This window comes from Hemibagrus wyckioides, linkage group LG04 (genome assembly GCF_019097595.1).
Source record: "Hemibagrus wyckioides isolate EC202008001 linkage group LG04, SWU_Hwy_1.0, whole genome shotgun sequence".
NCBI lineage: Eukaryota > Metazoa > Chordata > Actinopteri > Siluriformes > Bagridae > Hemibagrus > Hemibagrus wyckioides.
Window position 1 is genome coordinate 23,608,658 of NC_080713.1, and position 20,041 is coordinate 23,628,698.

At 38.4% G+C, this 20,041-nt stretch overlaps 1 protein-coding gene across 5 annotated transcripts in view; it reads left to right on the forward strand.

Moving 5' to 3' along the window:
• The window catches only part of frmd4a (FERM domain containing 4A), a 162,455-nt gene that overhangs the window by 55,269 nt on the left and 87,145 nt on the right, over window positions 1–20,041 (forward strand). The window contains exon 1 of one of the 5 annotated variants that reach the window (XM_058388469.1): window positions 2,245–2,461. The exons of 2 other annotated variants lie outside the window; for them this stretch is intronic. In XM_058388469.1, the coding sequence (XP_058244452.1) occupies window positions 2,396–2,461 (66 nt within the window). In that variant the 5' untranslated portion in view covers window positions 2,245–2,395. Of the gene's footprint in view, window positions 1–2,244; window positions 2,462–11,259; window positions 11,745–20,041 lie in introns of those variants that run through there. 2 more of the 5 variants (XM_058388466.1, XM_058388465.1) reach the window with 2 other exon arrangements.

The window sequence follows — 20,041 nt, forward strand, 5'->3', positions numbered from 1 at the left end:
TAGATAGATAGATAGATAGATAGATAGATAGATAGATAGATAGATAGATAGATAGATAGATAGATAGATAGATAGATAGATAGATAGATAGATAGACAGAAAAGCAGCTGATGGATGGATGGATGGATGGATGGATGGATGGATTGGTGGACTGTCTGACTGACTAACAGAGACAGACAGATAGATAGACAGCCAGACAGAAAGGTAGCTGATGGATGAATGGACGTATGGACTGACTGACTAACAGAGACAGACAGATAGAAAGGTGGCTGATGGATGGATGGACTTATTGCCAGACAGACAGACAGACAGACAGACAGACAGATAGATAGATAGATAGATAGATAGATAGATAGATAGATAGATAGATAGATAGATAGATAGATAGATAGATAGATAGATAGATAGATAGATAGATAGATAGATAGATAGATAGATAGACAGACAAAGAGAAAAGTAGCTGACGGATGGATGAATGGATGGACAGACAGAAAGGCAGCTGATGGATGAATTGTTGTTTGGAAGGATGGAAGGATGGAAGGATGAATGGGTGTATGGATGGATGGACAGACGGACCGACGGATGGCTGGCTGGCTGGACTGATGAATGGATGGACAGACGGACCGACGGATGGCTGGCTGGCTGGACTGATGAATGGATGGACAGACAGTCAGACAGACAGAAAGGCAGCTGATGGATGGATTGCTGTTTGGATGGAAGGATGGATGGATGGGTGGGTGGGTGGATGGACGGATGGACGGATGGATGGATGAATGGATGGCCAGACAGACAGAGAAAACAATGAAGCGGAAATCTGTACATGTAATCTGTATTAAACATGAAATTTATGGTGGGAACATGTCAGTTCTTTTCTCTGGAAAGACATCATGGCTTACAGAATTTTAATAAGAAAAACACAGCTTGCTGGAGACAAGCTGCTGGTAGCAAAACTTTTTTAATGCCTTTTCATTGTATCCTTCACACACGCCAGATCCTCCACCCTCTCTCCATCAGTCCACAACAGCATGTGACTGGAAGCTGAAGTAAAGCTCATAGGAAACTGTAAAGTCTAGAAAACAGCAATAACATTGAACTGAACCTCAAAGCATTAAAAACTGCAGTCCACCCAAATCCTCTTGCATACCGGATTTCACAATAACACAAATAACACAATAGCAGAAACTCCCCCTGCCCTGCTGTGTGCTCTTACATAAGGCCGTAGGGAGGGAGGGAGTGGCGGCGAGAGAGCGTGCGGGAACAGGCCACACAGCGCTGCATTGATCACACGACCCGGGTGAATGGGACAGGCTTTAGACACAGACACACTCTCGGGCACTCAGAAACCTCAAAGAGCTCCATGAGATGCACAAAGAGCTCCAGTGTGTCTGCACGGATCCCAGCAACACACACACACACACACACACACATAATGAAATAGTCATCCTCACTAATCGAGTTATGTGTTGGGAAGTTCTGGGTTTCCTGTCTCTGGGACATCCTGTGCATATATATATATATATATATATATATATATATATATATATATATATATATATATATATATATATATATATATATATATATATATATATATATATATATATATATATATATATATATATATATATATGTATACATGATAGATAGATAGATAGATAGATAGATAGATAGATAGATAGATAGATAGATAGATAGATAGATAGATAGATAGATAGATAGATAGATAGATAAATAGATAGATAGATAGATAGATAGACATTTGTTTAGTAGCCAATTACAGATAGATAATTGCTATTCATACCAAAAAACTTTTGTGTTTTAATAAAATAAAATAAAAAATAGGTGTAGAATTGCATTAGATTAATAACAGTAGTGATTCTCTTCTAAGCATAGTAAGAAAAAACTGTGTGTGTGTGTGTGTGTGCTATAAGTAATAATGTTTTACTGGGAGATGTTATGAGAGGTGTGCACTGATAAGGAGAACTGTAAGTGCGAAGGGAAACACACACACAAACACACACACAGTAAGAGAGAGAAGGGGCTGGTCATCTCATAGCCATTAAATGTGAACAAGTACTTAGTGACAAAGGGACTCTTTCTGGAAGTTTCTGATCATCTGGACAAGCGGATGCAGCTCACACTGAGATATTCACACACACTCAGCGACGTCACTCAGACTCTCAACAGGATGAAGTTGGCATGTTTGAGTCTGATGCACACTGAGACAGCACAGTCTGCGTCCTGTCTGCAGTATGGCAACTTTCTGCCAGAGCTTTAAGAACCTGGGATTCAGAGGTCTGAGGTTGAAGGAGAAGCTGTAATTACTTGTGCAGAGAGCTGATTTTAGTGCACAGTGACGTGGCTGTAGGTTTGGGATCAGACTGCGTGTGACATCATGACTTTGGCAGCTCGATTGGACAATCTGGAGTCTACGCTGGAGCATGTGCTGATGGATGTGTTTGTAAGTCTTATGAACTTTTCACTGTACTTTTCCGGTGAGGTGAAATCTGTCTGTTAGTGCTGTTAGTGCTGACACTGAGGAAGATGAGGATTAGGATGAAGACAGTCATTAAGTCACTGCTTTATTATTAGACTGATCTGTTTCAGCTCTATTTTTTAGTATTGTAATGAAATATTTTAGGGAAAAACCTTCCTCACAAAGCTACATACTAGGTATTTAAATGTTTCTATACCTACATCCAACTAAAACCTTCCATCCAATCACACGTCTTATCCAGCCTTATGACACACACACCTGCTTCTGATGATGATGATGATGATGATGAAAATTGATTAATTTTTCTTTTATTTACAAGACTGAGTTTGTTGTGCTCAGTACAGTGATCTTCATCTTCATCATCATCATCATCATGGAATAATGAGCACTACAAGTCTTAAAAAAATGAAAGACGAATCTGTCAGTATTAACTAATCCAGTGTTATGACATCATAATTTTGGCGAAAGTCTTAACCATTACAAATACTTGTACTTTCATATCCTCTAGTACTCTGTTCATTTAAAGCTGTTTTTAGAAATATAGAAGACGGATGTAATTCACCTCCTAATCACCTCTAATGTTATATACACTATTATTCAGATTTAATTACTCCACTTTAGGTGTTGCTGCTCCCAATTCAACAAGGTTCAGGCATTACTGTTCTCATCGAGCAAAGAAGGTTTTATTAAGAAAAAATTAATTAATTTAATTAATTATTTTAATTATATTTAATAATAGTATAATTTTCTTAAAGGTGTCATATAAAGTGGTATTTTCAGTCATTTTGGACATTAAAATGTTATATATATATATATATATATATATATATAAACATTAATAATTATTTTATATATATTTTTTTTCTTTTATTATTATTATTTTTTAAATATTTTCTCTAATATCTGAATAAATGATAATAAATGATAAATCTCATATAAATTATTTTAAAAAATCATATAAAATTCAAAATTCATATAAAAATACATTATGGTGTGACAAACCCTTCTAAAATCTGGATGTTTTCATTTTTTTTTTAATTATTTATTTATTGAATTATTTTTTTTATTTTATTTTATTTTTATTTTATTTTTCTGGTAGCAGTGGTGTAGTGTCTTAATCTTTTTTTTTTTTTAATTAAATTATATATTTTTTTCCAGCCCAAAATTTAGCCCCGCCCATTATAGAAGACAGCTGCCTTTCCTAAAAAGGAAACTCATGAGGTCTATGTAATTTCCAAAGAAGGGTGTGGCTTTGGGAAAGGGGACAAGAGAAGCTGAGCTCCATAATCAAATAAAATTGGGGGGAAAACAAAAAAAAAGTAGATATAATACTGGTGTTGTTTTTTAAAGTCATGTTCCTGTGTTAATAATATATTATTTGAGCACAGTCTATTATACATCTTATCCAGAACTACTGGGTTACTTGTAAGGTAACAGTGTGTGTGTGTGTGTGTGTTCCAATATTTTAAAGAAAAAAGTGGGGGAACAACATAATCACTTTAATTTTCATCTTAACGCTCCAGCTGAGGCAGATAGCTGCATTATCACAGTGGGGCGTTTGTGCTCGTATGATGATGATGATGATGATGAATCAATGACACTTTCTTGCTTTAATTCCAGACTTAATGAGTGTGAGCATTGCAAGTTTGTAGAAAATGTTTTACTCTTATTTTCGATCAGAGGCAGAAGCTTGTTGTTGCCATCCATCAGTTCGACCTTCAGGCTTCGTTACTCACTCCGCTCAGTCCTCGGTCCAAAAGCTTTTCACGATTTAGTTTCTTCTCTGAATCATCTCTATATTTCTGGAAATTATCTCTGAAACCAAGCAGAAGCGATGGCTATGTTTAGGCTGATTATAGGTTCCTTGCTGTCTCTGTGAGGTAAAGAGGAGAAATCTCCCCAGAACTGAGGTTTGTCCTAAATTTAAAAGTTAGACGTGTCTTGTGGTTCTATAATTGTATCTTGAGGCTAATGAGGCACAGAAGCAGCTGCTGCATTTAGATTACCTTCTGTTGATTCCTGCTTCTAACACATCCAGTGAAGTATTAACCATTTGTGGTCTGGAATTTAGTTTTAGTCTTTAATCTTTTGACAAAAGCATATAATAATTTAGTTCCGGTGAGACTGCATATAAAGCTAATGACTTAATTACACACCTAGCAGTGTGAAAATTGGTCGTTTGATTTACATGCCACATGCTAGGCTTCGTACTAGCGTGTTTTGCGGCTTAGCAAAGCTGTACTAGCAACCCTCTCCAGAAGCACTGGCATTCTGTGCTACTTACTTTTCCTTCGTATCAGCTCAATACACGTCTAATGTGAATGGATATGAAATCAAGGTTATACTATTTTATTTTTTGTGGGGAACAAATAGCAGGTAGATACTGAAGTGGTTGAGTGATAAGATCAGTCAGAGTAACCAATCCCACCAATGGGAGTCAATTACTTGTGAAAAGATTTCCACATGATAACAAAAACTGCAACGGTGTTATTTTACACCCAGAGTCTGCAGGAACTCCTGAAAATAAACCTCAATCGATGATATTCATCTTATTTGTGAGAACTCTTGCAAAGCTCCTTTCAGTAAAGACTGAAAACAACATGCTAGTCTTTGCACGCTCGCTGTACTGCTGAATGCAAACAATGCCACTGGAGACGTGAAACTGGAGCAATTTCAAAGAGAAAAATGTGAAAGTGAAAGAGGCTCATCGTTCGGATATGTCTCTATACCGTGTTACACCTTTACCAGCAGTTCCGTCGTATGGAAGTAGACACTATTCATAATATTATGCTCATGCACAGATATGCTACACGTTATAAAAGTAAATCAACTTCACTAAAGTGCCATGGAGAATAGCTAGCTCTAGCTAAACTTTAATCTTTGAGTACATATGCAGGTCTGAGATGGCAGGGCAGCGAGCGTGTGAAGGTTTTTCTGGTCATCTGTTTAAAATAAGTCATATCTACAGTTGTGTGAATGTCTGAACTTTTCTCTCTTCTCAGTTATTTGGGTAGAAAGCCCTCGAGAACAAAGCCGGTCAGTCTGAACAATTAAGCTGAATGGACTTTAAACTTTCAAAGATCAAAAGATTCAGAGATTTGCTACTGTGTGTGTGTGTGTGTGTGTGTGCGTGCTGGGTGGCGCAGGGCATCGGCTGCAGTTTGTCACTTGTCGCCATGGGAGCAGCAGCGAGGACTGAAGGCCAGCTCTGCCCATGACTCTATTTTATTACCCATCCATTACACACACACACACACACACACACACACACACACACACACACACTGAAACAGTGTGTCTGTGTGTCTTTGTGTGTTCGAGTTCAGCACTTGGCAGCATCGTGGTGTCCCTGCTGTATTCAAAGCGCTATCTATTGTGAGCGCATGTATTTAAAAAGCCAGGCATTGTTACTGGTGGCAGAGGGAAGGGTGTGTGTGTGTGTGTGTGTGTGTGTGCATGTGTGTACATGAGTGTGCCTTTATGGGGTGAACTAAAGGTGTTCTTTTTGTATGTCAGCCTCATAATGAAAGTATTCAGTTCAGTTATTAAGCAGGAACAGCAGCCTAAATCTGTTTACTGGAAATATGAATGAGTATTAGCACATCTCTCTCTCTCTCTCTCTCTCTCTCTCTCTCTCTCTCTGTCAGTGATTGTGTGTGTGAGTGCATGCTGTTATGTTCAGTATAATAGACCATGTATTCACTGTAGACTCAGATAGCAATGTGCTCTCTCTTCAGTCCTTTTGTAGAATGTTTGTATTTGGCCAAAAGGGAACTCCCTGTTTTCTCTGATTGTGGTGCCATTCATCAGAGTTTCCATGTTCATACTTGCCATATTTTTGGTTTAAAAATATCTCCACCTTCCTTAAAAGCCATTTCTCCCCTCTATATCCAAAACGACTCCATTAGCCTAGCACTAGCTAGGTATCAGCTCAGGTTGTGATGTGACAAACATCGAACCTATCACATTCCGTATGCTAAAAAATTAGAGCATGTCTTGCCTCGTGTCTGAAATGGTTGCTTTCCGTACAAAAATAGACGTGAACATGAATGATTGCATGACTACGAGATAGCTCCTAAAACAGGGTGTAGTTCCAGTGAAAAAGAGGTTCACATGCAACTCATTCTTTTGTAATAGCTGATAAGATCTCATGCGACATCCTCTATACAAACATCAGTGTTCTGTTGCATACGGTGCATAGCAATGTATAAATCATTCACACAAACTCTACCACTTCTCTGTTTGAATAGGATTTATATACTGAATATGTTTTGTCTTTTTCCAGTATTTGGCAGATGCCTTTATCCAGAGAAACTTACAATTTTATCACATTTTATACAACTAAGGGTTAAGAACCTTGGTCAAGGGCCCATAAGGGGCAGCTTGGTGGATTTGGGATTTGAACTCACAATCTTCCAACCTTCACTAGGCCAACACCTTAACCATGAAGCTAACACATTTTCCAACCATAATGGGCATTAGAAACTGTAAATACTACTCTTCTCTGCATAGTCATGAGTCACATGGTAATGCAAAAGAAGATAAACATGGAACATTTCAGAATGCAGTGGTAGTTCAAGTGGTTAAGGCTCTGGGTCATTGACCGGAAGATCAGGGTTCAAGCCCCAGCACTGCCAAGCTGCCACCATTGGGCCCTTGAGCAAGGCCCTTAACCCACCCTGCTCCAGGGGCGCTGCACCATGGCTTACCCTTCTCTCTGACCCCAACTCCCAAGGATGGGATATGTAAAGAAACAATTTCACTGTGCTGTAACGAATATGCAACCAATAAAGACAACTTAACTCAAATGCAGAAAGTACATTGTTTTAGCCCACAGAGACTACAGAGGCATTTCGAAACAACCCGTGTGCTTGTGTGTTACCATGTGACTTCAATACAGTTATTTTATTTCATGAGCCCGGTAATTTCAATCATATGTCATGAAACTTGTGCTGAAATGGACTATGTTTTGAAAAGAGAGTATTTTCAATCATCTTAATAATTCAGTAATTCATTTTAAGAATTTCAGTAATAAAATATAGCTCAGTATAAATTTCGAACTTGCACTACTAGGACTAGTAGTAGGTTCTTTGGGGCACAGAAAAGCATTTTAATAAATTGTATTGTTTGCATTTATTTTGTTAATTCGTGACCATGCCTCTATATACATTTATTTATTTATTTATTTATTTATTTATTTATTTATTTATTTATTTATTTATTTATTTATTGTTTTTACTTAAAAATAAAAAATTTTCCAGAACTATTTTTCAATTAAAACTGAGGAAAAACAGGTAACAAGTGCTTGGACTGATTTAAAACCATAATGAAATGAAAACACACACACACACTCAGGTGCTTTAACAGACATATACACACACACATACACACACATGTGGATTTAGCTTATTGTTCACAAATGTACAATCTGCAACCAGTTAATTATTCACAGTTTCTCCAGATGCGATCTCTCTCTCTGCCCCCCCCCCCTTTCTGTTTATCATAGCCAGCATGAATTTGTACTCCACCCAACATGACTAATGTGTATCAAATGAGTGTGTGAATACTCGGGATAGAACACAAAGGCTCTGGGTATTACATTGTGTCTTTTCCTAATGCCTTTTTTTACACACTTTTGCAACAGATATGCTAATTTCTGAAACTTTATTATGGATGTTCGCCTGCGGCTGAGTGTCCAACATAAGATGTAGAGTCTAAACACAGACAGACACACATACACACACACACACACCATGGGCTATGATTGTACCATGAATAGGAGAAGTCTCTGGGTCTCAGAGCTTCAGTCCTCTATTAAAGTCCACACTATCGCCTACAGTACCCGGCTCCCTCTCCCCCTCTTTCTTTCTCTATAGACCTCCCCCTTCCCCTCCACCCCTCCCTCCTCTTTTTGTGTCGTGAGCGCTGAGTGACTCTTGGGGGTATTGTGTTGGTTGGAAAACATAAGTTCATTTAGCCAAACTGCAAGTGTGTGACAGGTTAATTTACTGCAGTACACAGGAGTTTTCCCGAACCATGTGCCTGAGTCTATTACTGTGTGTGTGTGTGTGTGTGTGTGTGTGTGTGTGTGTGTTAAACATAACAAGTAGCAAGCACCACATCCTCGTCGAGTCAGAATGAATGCACCAGCAGCCGTCTTTCAGTTTGACCCAGAAAAGGGAATCAGGAATCCTGCTTTTCCGAGTCATCGCCGACATTCAGAATGACTCCATGTGTCAGGGATAAAAATAGCACGACTTTAATATTCCGAATTCGGCGGGCAACTAAATAAATGATTAGTGGATATCGGAGGAGACACGGCTTATCTCTTTCTCTCATTCCTTTCTGCTTATTTTAGACCCCTTCTGAAGATGAAAGACAAGAGATGACAGCTAGCTTCTTCCTTCTTTCTAACACACACACACACTGACACACATGCACAGGGCTCTGATGACTAATCAGAGATGAATTCAGGGTTGTGTGTGTGTGTGTGTGTGTGTAAGGGGTAGGGGGGTGCATTGTAGTGTGTGTCAGAGACAAAACTCCCCAGATAGTCTTTTGTCTCCTTCTAACCACGAGATTGTGTAGATGTTTAAGATTTACTGTAGAGGCTTATTATGGAAAGCCGGATATCCTGTTCAATATCTCCTGGCTCCGTTTTTGTACGATTATGATTTTATTAGAAATGTTAAATATAGCTGTTCATAGCATGATGTCTGATATCCGAACTCATTTCGGGTCTAATTATATCTCCACCGTTCCTTCATATTTTTTCTTTTCTCTATGGATAATAATAACCATCCCAAAGCTGTATTTTATAATCGACTCCAGGGTGTGTCTGGTTGTTGTTCAATATATAAGAGATTTATGTTCAAGTCGTTGCTTTAGGAGATTTATAAACCACAGACTGTCATTTATTCAGATAGTAATGTCATCTCCTATATATATATATATATATATATATATGCGATGGATGGTGCAAATGTTTTGTGCAGATTTATTATTGTGGATGGATAAAGATGGATTTTCCACCAGATGATTCTGGCTCCTTGACCGTAAATTTGACCAGATGTAGCAGGAATCTCTGACATCACGGGTCTTTTTATAAGTTTGTTTTATTTCACAGACAGTTTAGTAATCTAATTACGAGGCTTGAACTCCAGTTAATTTAGTAATATTTTTTGTCTACTCTATGCCCATGGTTTTCATTCAGGGTTTCAGGGACGTCTGTGAAGCCTATAAGCCTAAGAGAATAAGTTCTCTTATTTTCTAATTTAGTGACAATGGTGATTTTAAAAATATTATTCCTATGAAAAATGTCAAACAAAATCTATAGGCAATTAAAATAAAATATGGGTTCTTTAAGGGGAAAGTTTAGGAACTCTTCTGGACCAAGAAAATGGTTCAAATATCCTTTAAATATATTTTTAAATAAATATTTTTTCTGTATATATATATATATATATATATATATATATATATATTCATAAATCAAGGCAGTTAATGGAGTTGAGAGGAAGACTTTTCTGTGTAGATTTAAGATTTAGTCTATGACAAAGTATCACTGTTCAACTTGTCAAATCTCAGGCCAAATATTTCTAAAAATATTTTCTATTTGAAATTTATTAGCAGCTTTATTTAATAGACAGGTTCCAGATCAGCTAGTTGCAGATCAGGATTATATTTAAGAGCTCTAAGCCTATCTTTATACATATTAAAGCATGTTTATGATTTTCATATTTTCTGTGTATTTACTTTTGTATGATTATGAGAATGATGTCTAACTTATAAGACAAATCAAGCCAGAAAACGAGATCTTGCTGCTTATGCTGCATCACAGAGCAGTGTAACACACTCAGAAAGTCGCTATCTGCCCTCTTCCAGATACATGAGCTCACAGATTCAGCTCTACGATTTTCTAGTGTTGCTGTGATTGAAAATTCCACTTGTCCCACCCATTGACCACAGCCCATTTTGCTCCCTTGGCTCCTGGCCACAGATGGATATGGCAACGATGTAATGAACTAACGACAGGGTGAAAGTTGTATCTGTTGAGTCATAAGCTTGTAGAGATCTCCAATCTTTTCACAAAGTGTGATTTTTGTCTGTGAAAACAGTGTTAGAGTGTGGTAGTATATCATACAGTCTGGAATCTTAAATAATATGTAGCATTAAGTAGTTCTGTTTTCACATAATCTGATTAAATAATCAGTTCACTACAATCATGTTTATTAGTAATGAGGGGGTGTGTACCTTGATAATATCATTTTTGTTCTAAATTTTTAACATGATTTCTGTTCATTACCTCAACCTTCCCCATCTGCCCCCCCCAGTACACACACACACACACACACACACATAGTTATCCCTAGTGTAATCTTGTTGGCAGCTTAAGGGTATTTTCTCTTTGTGTGTGTGTGTGCCGGACAGCTTGGTAAAAGCAGCCATGTGATTTACAGCTAATCTGAGCACCAGATGGCGAAACGTCAAATATTCTGTTTGAGAGTGAGCTGGGTCATTGTGCAAAACACAGAGGTACACACCTCCTTTCACACACGTCCACAAACACATACATTATTGTATACACTCATAAATTGTATAAACATCGGGACGACGTCCTTTCATACAGTACATGCATACGCACAAACAGATCCTCGTGCCTGGTCACATGACTTGCTCTGGGCATGTATGCTCATATTAATCCAGTGACCTGGATTGCGCCTGACCAGAGGAGCTGACGTATTTAGTGCTCTCTGCCCAGGAGCTATTCTGCTACTTACAGAGAAAGAGGGAGGGAGAGGGAGAGAGAGGAAGAGAAAGAGAGAAGAGCCTCCCTCCCTCCCTCCTGCTCTCACGCACTAACTCAGAAAGAAAGACACACATACCTCGTAAAGAAAGCGGCAGAGCTGTCAGAGAATGGGCTGAGCGAGTCCGAGAGGCAAACACACTGCATGCTTACAGGAAGGATAAAAGAAGAAAAGATTAGAGGGAACAAGCAAGACGGATTTTACACAGTGATATAGAGGAGAGGAACGAGAGCATCAGTCTGGAAAAGAAGGGAGCCGTGGAGACGGAGAGGAGGACAGACCGAGAGCGTCTGTCTGCTCCGGGACACTCGGCTCGTGGCACACGCTCTCTCAGTCAGTCAGGGAGCATGGTGGTCCAGGCGGCTGTAACGCCTAGCAGGAGCCGCAGGCTGCTCTTCAAACTGCCTGTGGCGACTCTCCGGAGGAACAGCGAGGAACGGGTAAGAAGAAGAGAGACGTGAAGAAAGAGAGGGAAAGTGAGAGACAGAGAGATAGAGGACGCAGTGGGACTGGACTGTGCATGCCTTTGTGCTTATGTGTGTGTTTAAGTTCACTCCGAATTAATTCTTTTCTTTGTCCCGGGTATGGTGCTTGAATTGGGGAATCATGAGGTAATAAAATAGACAACTGGACCTTAAGGAGCGGTACTTTTTGTTTAAAACACATGCTCATTCTCAGGTATAAGATACAGGAAAGTACAGTTTTGGCACCCTTATTTCTCTTCGTTTTAAATCTCTTTTTCTCTCCTTCCTATTCGCTGATTTGATTTTCTTCATTTCTCGAACGGTTCAGGTTCATAAGAGGATATAAGAGTTTGTGTTTCTAAATATAGCAGGTGTGGAGATATTGTAATGACAGCAGTACTCCAGGATAAAGCAGCCCCATAAGCAGCCGATAAAATCCTCATTAGAATGATTTATGATTCCGCGTGGCTATTAGAATTTTTCCTTCCTCTGCATATGCGTTCCTTGTGTGTCAAATTCAACTTATTTTGCATAATTAAGTGTCTATGGAATGACCTCGAGGTGTCAGTCAGTCATGAAAGGCAGGACAGGCTCATACCTGCTAAGTTATGTGTTATTATTTTCCGAGACGAGCGACTCGTCACTTTTCCATCAAGAAGGCAGTTGAAGAAAGCATTATTCCAACACCTGAACATTGCACTAAAGAACCACTATCAAAGGACACCTTAATGGCTTAATGTATCTGTGCTATGGTGTAATTACCATCGAGAGGAATTTCAAAATGTACAGAGAAAACACCTTCGCTATGATGTCAATTATAATGGACGTCTAAAGGGCAGATGCTGAATTCTGTAATTAAAGCTTTAACATATCCGTCTAAAGGTCATGGATTTAACTTCATTAAAGTCCTTGAATGAGACGGAAGGTGCTATTTATTGAGTTTTATGAAACTTTTCATCACTGGAGCAATGGAGGAAAAAAGTTTTTGTGCTCATTTCAAACCCTTCGTCTTCTCTGAAAAAGTAGGCCCGTCTTTAGAAGTATAAATCTTAATATCATAGATATAGGCTTGCATTAAAGAAAGCATTCTAGGAAAAATAAATTAGTTTCATATGTGTATGAATTCACTTACTTCTCATACAGATGACCTTAAACGTCCATTATTAAGTCCTCAATAGAGGATGCAGCATGCACGGATGCTATAGTAAACCTCCTTAGTATACCTTTAACTCTAGTTATACTTTACGTTAAATGGAATATTCCGCCTTGCATAACTTTCTGTTTCCTTTTAGTACTGAGTAATTAGTATCGCATTATGTTGCTGTTGTTTCTTGCTGTAATTGAGTTCCTTCTCCCACACATTGTGACAAAAAAAGGCTATAGCTGAAATACTTGACAGTAATGTGTAACAGCACTGCCTCGCCTCTTTTCCCCTCTGCTTTTCTCCGAGGCACATGTATGTAATTACAGCGGTATGAATTATTGATCAGAGGATTTCCTCATGCACGTTACCAGAACTCATCCCCTGCTGTGTTCTCCTCCTCTTCCTTTCTGTCTCTCTGGCCTGAGGCAGGACGCCTCTGACAACCTGGTTCATAAAGTTTAGCACTTAATAGCAATGATATAATGGTGTGTAGCAGCCAAACACAGACCGTCTGAAACTGTTTAGCATTCAGCACCGGTTCTTCCTGTTTCCTTTATGATGGACGACTCTTTAGTAGTTTTGAGAAACTGGAATATATATCATGAAGCCGATACATCGATGCCATTGTGTATTTATGATGGTGGCATGTAGAGGTCTAGTCATTTCTAATCTCTGTCAGTAGGAGAGCACTTGGCTTAATGCATGGTCACAGCATGACCTGGTCAGAGCATGTGAGCACAGTTTATTATAAGCATGTGTGTGTGTGTGTGTTTCTCTTGATAGCAAATTACATTAGAGGCAGATTTAGTGGGTTCATGTATTGAAAACTCAGCAACACCATGGCTCCCCAGCTGCTGAGGCTAATTTGGTAAATGCTGTTAGTATCGCTGCTAAACCGGAATTTGAGGGATACACCATGCAGAAAAGGAGGAATGTGTGTGCTGAAGCCAGTTGCTGTGTAGAGTTTGTCCTTAGTTTCCTTCCAGAACCAATAATATACTTCCTATGATCCCTCCTGTTACTATCCATCATTACTGATACTGAATTGCTTTATATAGTTTACATATACAGCATTTTTGCAGACACCCATTTTATCCCTTTATGCAACTGAGCAGTTGAAGGTTAAGGGCCATGCTCAAGGGCCCAGCAAGTAACTTGGTGATGAGCTCATAACCATCCAATCAGTAACTCAACACCTTAACCACTAAGCTCCAATTTAACATTTTACTCATACCCACTACTTTTAATAGTAATACCATTGCTTTGAGTTTCTTATTATGACTAACTATAATAATACTAATACTAATATTATTATTGATACTACTACTATTACATATATATACATACTATACAGTTATTACAATTAATAATGTTAAAGCATATTATATCAAGGACTACCCTCAGTAGCTGAAGTGATACTGAACTGATTATCAATTATATGTATTTATAAAGTAGACAATTGTTTTCCTTGCCGATGGTGCTATGAATAATACTAATAAGTATTCTGCTACTATATTAAACTATGTCAAATACAGCTAACCATTATTATTACTATAACTGCTACTAATACTATGACTGTTAGTACTGCTATTAGCACTGGTCACTATATGTATTGAATGTACACTGTACTGAATGGACACCTAACATTACATGAAATTCATGACACTCCACGATACTCTACAACCTCTTCTACTACTACTGCTGCTGATTACTGCAACTATTAGTGATCGATTAGTGATTAGTGGTAATGCTAATCAAGTACTATTGATATTTTTTGCAGTATTTTTTAAAACATTTTTTACAACTACTACTACTATTAGAAGTAGTAGTATTTATCAACTATGATGACCATCAGTATAAATATTACCACAAATATTACTACTATATGTATATGTAGTTAAGTGGAGTAGAGAGTACATAGAGAGCACTTATAATACAATTAAACCACTATTATTATTATTATTATTATTATTATTATTATTATTATTATTATTATTATTATTATTATAACATCACTAAAACAACTACTCCCATTAATACTACTACAAATATACCCAGTAATTAATAAAGGATTAAGTAAAAAATGATCATTATTTTTAATATATTTATAAAATAATTTATTATTATTATTGTTGTTGTTGTTGTTGTTGTTGTTGTTTTTATTTTGCTTATTATTACTATTAGCTCAATTATTACTACTACTAAAGATTATTATAACTATTACTTTTATTATTATATCATGTTTACTATGACTACTACCACTCCTAGTAGTTATTACTACTACTGCCATAAACATTAACCCCTTATTAGAGTCTCAACATATTGTTTAATTATTAACTATTAATTGCTTAATAATTAAGTGATACTAATAAGAAAGGCACGTAGTACTAAGAGCTTTTCTGGATCCCTGAGAAGTTTCAAAGGTTAATACAATACAGAAACAGCTATATTCTCACTAGTTCTATTAATATATCTCAACCTACTACTTTGATACTCTAAATCCAAACATAATTTTTACTCCCTCATCAGTCAGTCTGTCGGATTAAGCCTGGAATTAAATTCTGCATGAAGGTAGATTTCTAGAAACTCCTGTAGCGTACTGAATGGATATAAATATAAGTCCTTATAATTCCCATTGTTACGTCTCATTTCTGTCTTCTCTCTCTCTCTCACGCTCTGAGATAAGTTCCTCCTGTCTGATGAATAACGTCATATGACTCTGTCTCACACAGAGCTAGCGCTCTCTCCTCTCGGCATGCACCAATGGCTGCTTTTAATATCACTGATCCAGCCATCATTGCTTGTTATATCTCGGCGTTCTGGGAGCTTTCTTTAATCCAGCTGTGCGGTGCTTCTTCATATGCTAAATGCTGAAATGAGCGTTAAATGAATGCTTAGCTCAGTGCAGGAATGTGCTGTGTGGGTCACAGTGAAGGATTTGCATCCGTGGTGTGTGCTGTGTGGCTCTCTCATGCGGTGCTTGGATGATTGGCTTCTTTGAAATGCTGCAGTAATTCCAGGCTTTCCTCCGAGGCTGAGAGATGAGCTGTGGGGGTGAAGCAACGAAGGAGAAGACATCATTATCGCTATCAGCAGACAAAGAGATTTAATCAAATGAGCACAGGCTATTCTCTCTCCCTGATTACCAAATCCTTTCCTTTTCCATCCCATCGCCTTTGTTTGTTTCTCTCTCATCCCTCCTTTTTTTTTTTGTCTCCCCCTTGTCCCTCATTTTCCAGCTTTGTGGTGGATGGATTAGACTCAGCTGCATCCTGTGCATGCTGGTTTAGTCTATGTCCGATAGCTTTTTGTCCCAAGGCTATTATGATTGACTGCTCGAGCTGTGTGGTTAAACAGGAAGTGGCAGTATGGTGCATGTGCACATGTAGACAGTTGTATTGTGGTGATCTAGAAACAATTACAGAAATTGTTTCAACTCAAAATGTACTGCATTCAACATAGCAGTGTTAGACCATCTTCATGTTGTGTTACAGACTGTGTAAAATGTAGTAGAACAGACCATGTAACCCAAACATGATGTGCTTCATTAGGCAGAAACAGACTGTCGCCTCCCCTTCCACTCTGTCTTTCATATCGCAAGCCAGAGTTTTGCTCAAATCCCCTCTTATTTCATTTGAGCATGTGACCCTTAGCTGTCCTCAGTCTGAACAGTCCACTGCCCACATTTTCCAAATCGCATAACGATCCGCATGCATCATGGACATCATATTTGCAAGACAATCCATCATTGCAGCGCTGACAAAATTGATTATTTGTTCCAGGGGTTAGACTGGTGGCTTGTCATCTGATCATGATCAGGAAAAGTAGACAAAGAATAGACTAGAAGCTGGGGTTTAATGTATTGCAATGTTTCCAAGTATACTATAACACTATAGGTCAATATAATGCAGTATGGGTATTATTCAAAATCATTACTCTTTTCAATAAAGTCAAATAAAGTGGAAGAAATAAATATGACATGGTGTGCAAAATAAAATCATTGAATCATTGATTCAAGTCTTCAAGACTCACAGAGCATCTCTTACTTTTTTTTCTCACACAAGCTTCAAAATCTCGAAGACTACAGCTTTTATTTTATTTAATTTATCTTTAAATTGTGCTATTATTATTATTGACTGTATTCTGCACACATTTACAATATATTATTTGCATTTTACAAAACTTTATCTAAAAGAAAGAAATGAAATGTCTGGCTCTCTCATATATAGGCATTTACACACACACACACACACCTTTAAAAGTAATTAAAGCAGTTCATGATGAGTAAAGGAGCCATTCTGAGGTTGGTCATCTGTCATGTCAGTGAAATTCCCTCTTTCTGTGTCTGTATGCTGTTCTTGGCCACAGACTCTACATAAACTCCTAGACATGAGCTGCTTAGTGACCTATTACTTTAGTTTTAGATCTACAATGTGTTATGAGACTAATTTCTGACCACACAAAATATTCAGGTCAACGTGTCTACTTATAGATCAACAGTAAATGATTTATTTGGTTGATTTCTTCGCAGAATAAACTCAGACCTGTTATGAATTGCTAAAATGTTAATGTCCCACATTAGGTCCAAACCAAGAACTGACTTAACATCTTAGGTATACTATAACAAGCTCGCAATATTGATCGATTTGCTTAACTTTCCGGCCGTAGATGTCAAAAGAAACACATGATTTTAGATTAGTTCTCATTTTAGTCACATGACGTGCATCCGATGCATTTGTTTGAAACATTTATAAGTCCAGTTGGATTCTTGAAAAGCTTCGCACAGCTGACATCATAATACTGCACCCACTCGGTACAGTTCATTTGTTTGTCCTTCATCCATCATTTCATTCTTTTACATGTCTCTCGTTTCTGTTATCTCTCTCGACATGCTTTCTGAGGAGGTTTTATCCTACAGTGTGGGATATACGTGTTGTAATACAGCGTTACCTCCTCCAGCTGACCTCCTTTTGCATAGTTTGGCTGAGGAAGGAGAATCACCACACACACACACACACACACAGAGTGCAGCGTGTTAGGGAACAGCCTCCATGCCTGCTGATGTGCTGGACCTCTCCCTGGAGACTCATTGTTGTAGTGGACGGACAGAGAGAGAGAGAGAGAGAGAGAGAGAGAGAAAGAGAGAGAGAGACAGTATGCTAATTGAGACTCATTAAATTGAACTAAATTGTCACCTTCTCGTTAAAGCCTGGTCATTTGTGATGTTTCCTCATGTGAACTTGGTGTGCGAGCGTGATTCAGATTTTCCTTTACGGATCATGTCTTTGTATCGAGAACATGTTTTGTCCAACAAAAAATGTGTGTCCTTGAGTTTGGTTTGTAACACTGTAGAATCGCTTCGAAAAACCGCTTCCATGTGACTTCCCATAAGAGTCCTGCCCATTTTTTTTCCTCCCCTCCAACTCTCCCAGCCAGTTTTGCTCCATTTTCTATTTCTGCTAATAAATTCCCTCACATTACACATCCCCAGTAGGCTCTTATGATCTTTCAGAATGTACTCTGCTCACAAACACACACAATGATGAAAGCGCAGGTTAATACCAACAGTTAAACACACACACGCTGATGACAGCCCGTGTTAATCCCGGAGGAGGACACGGTGAAACCAGCAGAGGGAGCTCACCTTGTGATTTGTGTCTCAGTTGTCGGATCGAGGGGGAAACCGAAAGACTCAATAGACAGGACTCTCCCTTACGACACTAGAGGGTTTTTTTTTCCAGTGTGAATTGTGCACTATCGACGCCATCCGCAAAGACAAATTAGTAAATTAGTGTTCGAGGGGGTTTTTGTGTGAGAATTTAGTTGTGGGATTAATTTGGACGCTCATTAAACACACAATAATGCTATTCATTCGGAGAGAACTGAGCCGCTTTGCTCGGTATTAGCGAGTACCATGTTGTACCCCTCTCTCTATCTTTCCCTCCAGTATACACAAACACATTAAGTAACCCTCTGTCACGTGTATTCACCAGGACAACAACTGTACACTGCTGAACACGCTTGCTATGTGTGTTATATTTATGTAAATGATGCTAAGTTAAAACCTTAAAATGTACCTGGGCAAGAGGAGATCTTTCTAACATAATGTTTTTCTAGTTATTAAGAAATGGAGCAGGAAGGGTTCGAGCAATCTTATCAGTAAGTTTCCACTTACAGAAATAAATGAACTTCTTTATCTCTTACCTGGGAAGGTAAAATTAATTAGCTTTTCGAGTAAAGCGCTACAAGGACTTTATCAGTGGCCCTTAATGACCAAATTATACCAATTATCTATTATCAATTCTCTCGTACCGGTGAAGGATACGTGCTAAAGGTACAAAACATGCACAATGCAGGAGCAGGGTAGTCCTGATTAGACACTCGTCCTTTGCGGTTAGTTTTACCTTATTGCAGTTTTTTATTATATAATATACAATTATACACCGATCAAGAGTAACATTATGAGCAGTGAGAGGTGAAGTGAATAACGCTCAGTATCTCCTCATCATGGCACCTGTTAGTGGGTGGGATATATTAGGCAGCAAGTCAACATTTTGTCCTCAAAGTTGATGTGTTAGGAAAAATGGACAAGTGTAAGGATTTGAGCGAGTTTGACAAGGGTCAGATTGTGATGGCTAGACGACTGGATCAGAGCATCTCCAAAACTGCAGCTCTTGTGGGGTGTTCCCGGTCTGCAGTGGTCAGTATCTATCAAAAGTGGTCCAAGGAAGGAACAGTGGTGAACTGGTGACAGGGTCATGGGCGGCCAAGGCTCATTGATGCACGTGGGGTCCGAAGGCTGGCCTGTGTGATCCGATCCAACATACGAGCTACTGTTGATCAAATTGCTGAAGAAGTTAATGCTGGTTCTGATAGAAAGGTGTCAGAATACACAGTGCAGGACGGGTCAGGGCTGTTTTGGCAGCAAAAGATTTGGCACCAACAGAATATTAGGAAGGTGGTCATAATGTTACGCCTGCTCAGTGTAAAAGGTAATGATTTATAATCGCTGTCTCTGGTCTCACCCAGAAGAAGATATGTTTCCTTTTGTGTCTGGTTCCTCTCAAGGTTTCTTGCTCGTGTTGTCTCATGTCTCGTGTTTTTTGTTGTTGTTGTTGTTTTGCTCATT